Below are 9,183 nucleotides of genomic sequence, written 5' to 3' on the forward strand. Positions count from 1 at the left end.
ATGGGCCTGACAATTGGGCCCACTAGGCCCAGGCCCAAGGATTTCGAACAGCACGATTAGGAGGGGAAAAAACCGAAGAAAAAACGGACACATTTGGTCTTCTTCGCTCCCTCTTCTTTCTAGGGTTGCCTGGTCAGGCCGTCAGGCCAAATCCTCCGTCGGAATCTTCAAAGCAATGTCCAAAGAAAACGTTCAGACGTACGGCGGAGGGCTCACGGCGGAACAAAGAAACCGCATCTCTCGAAATTTCAGAGCCGCCAAGGCCCTCATTGATCGCAAACGCCCCCGCAACGACGCCGTTTCACCTGATCACCACCTCCCTCATACCAAGTAAGTCGTTCAGGAATCAAAGATTTCATCTTCTTATTATTTTTTGGTACTCGGCTGTTTTCTTGCTTCAATTTAAGTCAATTCAATTGTGTTTTTAAAATTCCAGAATTTGTGGCGGAAATGGAATCCAAACGCCAGCTCAGCTCAATAGAGTTCAAAGAACTCCTCTTGCCGAGCTACCGATGAACACACCGCCTCCGATTTCCGCAAGCCGGTACAATTCAGCGCGTGGTGAATATGGCAGTGCTTCGTGTTCCGGGAGCTTAAGCATTAGCCGGATTGAATCAAGCGTGTCAAAATTGGATTCTTTCACAACTCCAATCGGACAACCGCATTTTCCGACTTCATTCAGTTCTTTCTCTGCACGTGGAATTCTTGGCGATGATGATTTCGATGAGAGTATTTTGCAGGAAATTGACGCTTTAATCGAGCAGAAACCGAGTGTGGACATTCAGCGTGATGATATTGGGAGTTGTGGTAGTGATGTTAGTGCCGCATCAGCGCCGCCTTTGAGTAGTGAAAACCAAACAGATTCTGTTAACCATGGATTGCCTAACATGCCGGATGAGTATTCGAAGTATTTGCTATCTCTTAATGAAAGGCAGCGCGAGGCAGCTTGCAGCGATATTTCTGTACCTTTGATGATTGTTGCCGGCCCTGGAAGTGGAAAGACTTCAACGATGGTTGGGCGCGTTCTAATGCTGCTCAATGAGGTCTTGCCACTTTCCCTCCAACTTTTTCTTTAATGTCTGTTTATCTACATTTCCTGTTTATGATCGAAGTCTTATTTGTTTTCTTTTGTGTTCTTAGGGCATTAGCGTGTCGAACATTCTAGCAATGACTTTCACTACAGCAGCAGCTTCCGAGATGAGAGATCGAATTGGAGCCGTGACTAGGAAACCAACGGCAAAACTACTTACAATCAGCACATTTCATTCATTTTCGTTGCAACTTTGCCGATCACATGCTGAGAAGTAAGCTATACATTCACCTCCCTTGATTTTGAACGGCATACATATGGTGGTATAGCTGAGTCTGATATGTTGGCTTATGTTTTAGACTCGAACGCACACCAGAATTTTTGATATATGGACATGGGCAACAGAGAAGAGCAATCATTGAAGCTGTGCGGTTATCAGAAGACGAAAAGAGTAAAACGAACCTTAATGTTGCTATAGATGGGGAAGAATCTAACGGTGTAACATCTCCACATCATTTTAAGGATGCATCAAAGAAATGGCGGAAGTTTGTGACACAGGTTAGTCTTGAATACCAAATTTAATGTTCAGATTATAGTGGATTAAAAAAAAAATTAGCTACAGTCAAGCTATAATGACCAATATAAGGGTTCTTCTGTCTTAGAATATTTGGCATTAGGCAATAAATTTATTTATGTTTCAGGCAAAAGCTTCTGGAAAGACTCCTGCTGAATGCCGAAGAATGGGTGATGTGACAGGAGTAAGCTCATAACTAGATATTTCAGATATCTTTTCAGTTCTCGGATACTATTGCTTACGAGTTTTAGCTCTCAATCTGAATCAGGGCGAAATTCTTAGGAATTACAATGATATCTTAAAATCGTGCAATGCTTTGGACTACCACGCCTTAATTAGCTACTCTGTGAAGCTGCTAAGTGATTTTCCTGAAGGTCTGTATCATCTAAGTATATTTAGTTGATTCATCTCATTTAACAAGGAAAGCTAAATGTTGATACATGGTGTCTGTTAACTAGTGTTGAAGGAGTGCCAGGAGTTATGGAAAGCTATAGTAATAGATGAGTTTCAAGACACAAGTGCTATGCAATATAGTCTTTTGCGGATTCTCTCATCTCATAACCATATAGTCTATTGTTGAGCACAATGTACAAAAAACATAATTGTGTTCGTTTATCGATCATTTTTCAAGACACAAGTGCTATGCAATATAGTCTATTGTTGGTGATGATGATCAGGTATGTTGTTGATTTATTAATGGAAGTTCAATTTTATTGCTCTCTCTCTTTCTCTCTCTCTCTCTCTCTCTCTCTCTCTCTCAGCTCATTCTAATCAAGCCCTTAGCTGTTCTGCATTAAATAATGTATATCCTGCTGCAGTCCATTTTCAGTTTCAATGGGGCAGACATTTCTGGTTTTGAGTCTTTTCGTAAAGATTTTTCAAATTACAAAGAGGTACGATTCGCACTTGACTGCTATGTTATCTTATGTCATTCACAGTGTCTTTTTTATTATATATAGAGCAAATGTATTGTATAACTACAGTTTATCTTATGGAGTCTGTGAGATTTGACATAACTTTATGGTTCAGATTAGGCTTAATAAAAACTATCAGTCCACACGCTATATTGTGGAAGCTGCATCTTCTGTTATAAAAAACAATAAGAAGCGATGCCAATTAAAGAATGTTGACACCGACAATTCTTCTGGGTCTAAGGTACTGAATCTTTCCTTGCTCCAACAAGTACATTTGATGTCATTTTTCAGTCCTTTTAGTTAGTGACACTTCAAAATGGTTTTAGTGGCAAAATGTAGGTAATTATCAAGGAAAGTCACAATGAGGATGCACAATGTGCCCTTGTTGTTGAGCTGGGGCTCCTATGGAAGCATAGCAATCCTTTACCAGAGGCAGGTCAAGCTTACTTTCCCTAGTACTAATGTGAATGAGGTGAATCATATAAGACATTTTTGACATATTTTCTTTTGTATTTTATACTATCAGGAAAAGTCTTCCAGTTCCAGACAGCCTTGCGTGAAAGGAAAATACCATTTAATGTTCATGGAGTGGCCGTTTATAGGAAGAAGGTAGTTAGCATTTGTCCACATTATGAAAACCTATCTTCTCAGATTTATCCATCTAATTTTGCTAATATTGTTTTGCATAAGGTGGTTTTTGCTATGTAGAACTCAAGTTAGAAAGAATGCACACAAGAACTGTAATAGACTTAAGCTTTTCGCCTTTTCCACCTGAATTTTGGCATCACTGGTCCTTTTAATTGTTTTTTGTACTTGCTTTTTCATTGCCTTTTGGCCAGCTATTCTATCTAAGATTTTGCTACATATGGTTTTAGTACACTCTGATAATGTTTGTTGATGTAGCACTTTTCTTATGGCAGGTAGTTAGAGCCATTATTGCTATGATTAAAACGACTTTGCCTGGTTGTGATGATGGATCATATAGGCAAGTCTTGAAGGCTTTACTTCCTTTTGAGAAAGAGGAAAAGAAGAAGGTATACGTTCGATGACAATGATGAATGAGCATCATATTTAATGTTCTTTTCAGCATTACAGTTGTATGTTCTTGCTATCCATCTAATCTTCCTTTTTACACGCTCAACCTTTAGGCTCACATCTCTGGAAATCACACTCTCTCTCTCTCTCTTCAGGTGATCGATTATATCGACAAAATTTTGACTCATAGAAAATGCAGCTTCATATCAGCTGCTTGTGACATCTTTAGTGCAAAAATTTCTGGTACCTTGAAGAGGTCTGTATAACAAAGATGTTTTAACTTACATTTTTGCATGGTTAACTAAAAATATATTCATGTTTCATTCTTATTTGGTATTACAAGTTTTTAAAATCTGTTGGATATGTATTGATTGGTCTCTTTACTTGATAATAGGACTCAGCTTACCCAAGGACGCAAGGTGCTGTTAACATTAGAGATGATTTCAAAACTTGTTCTCAGCGTAAATATATTTGGTATAGTGTAGCACCTCTTACTGCTTATTGGCATGATGTACTAGTAGTAGTTTGCGAATCACAACAGATAAAAAGGATATAGCTTCAAGTGAGATTCTGTTTCCTTGGTGATTTTTTTAGTTTTATTGGACAGTTATATACTTTATGCCTTCTTGTTATTAGAAGGAAGAGTATTTTTTGCTCCCATGCATTATTCTTGATTCATCAATGTTAATCCAAAATGTTATATTCTTTGTTAGATCTTTGTTTCCAAAGAGATATAGTTTGTTCCATGGAATCTGTCTTTATGTAGTTTTGAATCTATATGGTAGTCTCACTTATCAATGCACACAGGAACAATCGATTTCAGCTGTCATAACCTCAGTTGCGTATATGGTACCACAGGTTTGTCTTCCATTTCTCCACTGTTGAATGTTGATATGGCATTTTTTAATCAAATTGCCTTTAATCATATTTGTGGATGAGGATCACCATTCCATAACATTATCTTTGTTTCATGCTTATATTCAATGTTTCTTATTTAATTTCTCGTTTGACTTTCAATTTTTAGAAGTACCTTCTTGGGCAACGTGCCGTCATGGATGTAGATGGAGGAAAACTGCTGAATGAAGACAATGACATGAGATCTGTAAGTTATGATGATTGTCATTTATACAATAAGCTTAAAAGACCCACTATTTGAGAAACCCTTTTTTCAGTCAACAAGGTTTTAAATGAATAATTGCTCTATTTTATTTAGTTAATCAATTGCTGTCACTTAAATCTTGTTGCGATGTGATTATTCTCATTGCAGGTTCTTCAGTACCTACTGGACGACATATCTGATTTCTTATCAACTCATTTTGTTGCGGGAGAAGGGGAGAGAGAAGTCATGGCAGAAGAAAAAGGCTGTGTTAATTTACTCAAAGCTTTCATCGACTACATATCTGAGCGGGAGAGTGAAACTTTTCGCTCCCGAAGACATGACAACCAAAGTTCTGTCACTTTGACTACCATTCATCAGGTTCTAGATCTTTTTGATATTCTGCTTATGCAAACCAAAGCGATGATTTCCCTATTTGTCTTCCTTCAGAGTTCTACAAAACATTCTTACTTTCTTTCTTTTTCACTCTCTTGCATTCAAAAGGTTTAGAGTGGGATATAGTTTTCATAATTAAGGTATTTGCCTTAACAGTGGCTGTAATAGTTTTCTAGTTGTTACTATATTTATTTATTTATGTGCAGAGTTGATGTGTTTCGTCATTAGATTTACAGGTTAAACATGCCGATGCTATACCTAACTGATGGCTTGAATTTAGTATTCTGTTCCACTATATTCATGATGATATTAACCTCTTCAAAGTCATCTTAGCTTGCTTTAACGCTCATGCCAATAACACAGGTAAATGAATCTGAGATTCCGTTGTTGCATGAATTCAATGGCATTGCAAAAGAGAATTGGACCTCCATTGAGGTGTGTGGTAAATTGTTCAACATTTCTCCTTTATATGCAGGGCTTTGAAGTGTTTTACTCAATAATCCCATTCTTTTTTCTTTTGGTCAATAACTCAATAATCCCACTCTAATCATAGGAGGAAAGACGCCTTTTATATGTTGCAATGACTCGTGCTCGAAAAAAGCTTTTCATTCTTTATGTAACAACGGATTCCAGTTGGCAGGTTCGTTTTAGCTTGAATTCCTATCCTTATTTGTTATTATTGCTCTGACTGAGAAGGTGACTCCTTCAGATGCTTCAACCTTCGCGATTTCTGAAAGAAATTCCAAATCATCTACGAGATGTCCAGGTGTGTTTTACTGTTCATTATCCTCAGTTGTTCTGCTGTTTAGTCAAACTACAAATAATGAAGAATCTAAAGTGTTTCGAATCATATTAAGTGTAGCGTGGATGAATGAAATTTTTGTTTTGTAGGCTGACGTAAGTACAGAACGCTTGCAATCAAAGCACCATGACACTTCAAAAGAGACTACTCCATCGACAGACAATCCCAAACCAAGCCTCCTTCCTTCTGAAGTTGTTATGGTGCAAAATTATCTCCATCATAGTAAATTTGACGATGCCTCTGCAGAATTGATGGAATTTGGGGAGGAAAACCATGTAAATGGTTTCTTAAAAAGGTTTTGCTTCCAATTGTGATGGGTATACTATTATAGTTAGCATTTTTGGTTGGTTATATTCATGACTAACTTTATTCTTCTGTCACTGTGCAATAGATTCAGTGTGGATGAGAGATCGATTATCTCACATTTATTTAATGACTGTTCTAAGAAGCAAGCACTTCAAGATCCTAAGAGATTACTTGACAAGGTGAATTGGATTTATATATAGTCAAAGCAGTACTCAGTTAAGGCAGTAGAAATTATTTCATTTATGACGTGTAGTTGTGAGTTGTGATGCAGTCTCGACTCTTGAGATATCAAAGCTTAACAATATCTTTAGGATTATGCCTGTCTGAGACCGGGGTATTGTTTTGTTTTTGTTTGAGAGATAAGAATCATACTATTTTGCCTTTAGACTTTTTACTTTGGATTGGAGGCAATGTGAATGGCGATGCTTAATGTTCTGACTACTACTTATATTTTCTGTTGTTCTGTTACAGGTCGGTTTTGTAATAGATGAATGCATACGAGCCAAGAACTTCAAACATAAGGTCATAAATTTAGTCCTTTAACTTCCAATTCAATAATTGTTCTACCCATATTTTTTAACATGCCTCACCACATGAAGAAGTTGTCGGTGTTTGAATACTTGTGTTTGGGTGTGATGCATCTACGCTTTTATATCACTGATTGACTCTATGTAACTCTCAGGACGGTTTGCGCTCACTCAAATCTTGCTTGAAAGATGAAGACGCATTTCATTATGCCCAATATGTAAGTATCTTGGTACTTTCCAGTTTGTGCTCTGAAATTTTCTGAAACTAAAAACAAAAGAATCATGGGATTTAGGATCTTGAATAGGCGAGCCTTCTTTTGGTTCCGTTAACATCTGTCGTAATATGCAACTACAGGTACTTTATTTCAATAGGTTTGTGCACATAATTGGTATAATATGCTAGCCAGCTCGACATCAACGTTATATTTCCTTGTAACAGGTTTTGAGATGGCAGAAAATACCTGCAGATCAACGTGCTCATTTGATGAGGGAAAAACAGGTTACGTTTAAGACGGTTCCCCTTGTCATACTTTGGTTGTTTTCGGTAGCAAACTATTGCTTTGTGTTCGAGAACCATTTGCCTTGACGCAGTCTCAACGTGGGACGTTTGATACATCAAATCTAGAACTTTCGTCAATGGAATACTGAGGCATTTATATCTGTATTTTTTTCAATCGTTGCCCGTAAATTATGTCAATTTGTCATGGGTTTAAATCCATTACATATATTTATGCTTTCAGGAGCATTTCCAGAAGTTAAGGATCGAGAACTCAATGGGTTCATCCGAACCAACACCAACACAGGTACACAAGACTCAAGCATTTGATTACCTTACTCCTTTCCTTGTGCACACATTGGTATCTAGGATGGTCAGGAGACCCAGTAATTTGTTTGTCATGCTGTAAATTACCAGATTTCTTATCTGCAAAGCTTGGGCTGCACCGTGGCTCCTACGTCGCGCCTCCATGCGTCTCGTTTGATCGAGCAGTACAAGTCATTATGATTAAAGATCGCCATTCTGATACATGTCGAAAGACGATCATTTTGTAAACCTTTCTGCATGAATATTAAGGCCTTAATTAGATTACTCCAACTATAAGATTATGAACTTTTGTGCTACCAACAACATTGTTCCTTTCTTCCTACAGTCTGTAAGATAGTAGGATTGGCTCGAAATTTTGCGCACCCACCAGGTTTTCATTTGCAGTATCAAACGACAGTATCGATTGCGGTTGGCAAAGATGCCGACTTATAGAACAAACACCATTATAAACTACAGAGAACAGAAAGACTAAGTACCGCACGTTCTCCGGTGCAATGCTGAAAACTGCAGTGTTGTACGTGCTGTACATCGCGACAATACAAATTTGAAGCTCCAACTGCAAAGGGAAATTGCTGGTGAGGACATTGATCATGTACAGTGAAACAAAAAATCCAATCGTGTTGGAAGCCACAAAGTAGAGAAACAAAGTGTGGTTAGAACCCATGATGGACTTCCCTGCTGAGTGTGGTCGTTCATTGCTCCCACTGCCAGTCCCATTCTTGTTTGATCCAGTGCTGTCCTGCCAAATGCCGCCCGGAGGGCTGAGTCCGGCTGGAAAGGTGGTGGTGGGATTGGAGTTTGCGGGAATTGGCTCGATTTGATATATCAGAAATGATGCGCTGCAGATATTCGACAACAAGCCCCGAAGTCTTTGTTGTTGGACATTCACATGTCGTACACCTCTTCATCTACTTCACATCTCCTTCCCTTGCTGCTACTTTTGGTGTTTACTCAATTTATATAATAATGCTATACATACCATGTTTTTGTACCACATTTTCATATCACTTTAGATGTCATTTGATGTGGACAGTCATATCATTTGAATTAATCAGATTTTTAAATTTAGTTCATTATTCAATAAACTAATAATTAAAAAAAACTAGTTAATTAAATGATGATTATGGTATACGAAGAGTCTTTCTCCTTCTCTTCCTTGGGTTTTGCAAATGGCTGTTCACATCAGATGTCATCTAAGGTTGTATAAAAATGTGGTATAAAAATATGATATGAATAACATTACTCATTTATTCATGTTATCAGGGAACAATCATGTCTCCGATTCGTATGATTTATTCCAAATATAAAAACTATGTGGAGGTGAATGTTAGTTGAAATAGATGTCAGCTGTAATGACAAATTGTGTAATTTTTATTTATTTTAGATGCATTTAAGTATCATGATTGATCTATTTATAATTAATATAAATATTGTTGATCTATTGTTAATATTGTAACTTTTTATTGATTTTTCATAAAATCACCTATAATAAAATGTGCCTAATATATGATGACACATACAAAATGAATTACTCACATAATAAATGAATGTTGTTCAATTCAAAATTAATTTACTTACAAAATAAAGTAATGTCATTTGATTCAAAATTAGCTTATTTCTATTGAATTAGGATCCATTTTGTATTTTTTTTTTTATGAAGATTTTGGAAATCTATGAATC

General features: G+C 37.1%; 1 protein-coding gene across 1 annotated transcript; it reads left to right on the forward strand.

Annotated features, from left to right (window-relative positions):
• Nucleotides 1-27: 27 nt before the first annotated feature.
• On the forward strand, nucleotides 28-7,803 carry LOC103953808 (ATP-dependent DNA helicase SRS2-like protein At4g25120). The gene is given in 30 exon segments (XM_048565161.1): nucleotides 28-330; nucleotides 437-1,043; nucleotides 1,141-1,304; nucleotides 1,390-1,588; nucleotides 1,732-1,788; nucleotides 1,873-1,978; nucleotides 2,063-2,172; nucleotides 2,258-2,281; nucleotides 2,423-2,497; nucleotides 2,634-2,759; nucleotides 2,858-2,916; nucleotides 2,918-2,955; nucleotides 3,039-3,127; nucleotides 3,439-3,552; nucleotides 3,709-3,809; nucleotides 3,948-4,014; nucleotides 4,361-4,411; nucleotides 4,578-4,655; nucleotides 4,821-5,030; nucleotides 5,147-5,185; nucleotides 5,409-5,480; nucleotides 5,599-5,685; nucleotides 5,755-5,811; nucleotides 5,937-6,142; nucleotides 6,239-6,332; nucleotides 6,625-6,675; nucleotides 6,836-6,898; nucleotides 7,120-7,179; nucleotides 7,421-7,483; nucleotides 7,594-7,803. Coding segments are annotated over 30 exon segments (3,312 nt in total). The 5' UTR covers nucleotides 28-175; the 3' UTR covers nucleotides 7,684-7,803.
• The last annotated feature ends 1,380 nt before the right edge of the window (nucleotides 7,804-9,183 follow it).

The sequence above is a fragment of a genome, unplaced genomic scaffold (assembly GCF_019419815.1).
Source record: "Pyrus x bretschneideri cultivar Hongxiangsu unplaced genomic scaffold, Pyrus_bretschneideri_v1 Contig4, whole genome shotgun sequence".
Lineage (NCBI taxonomy): Eukaryota > Viridiplantae > Streptophyta > Magnoliopsida > Rosales > Rosaceae > Pyrus > Pyrus x bretschneideri.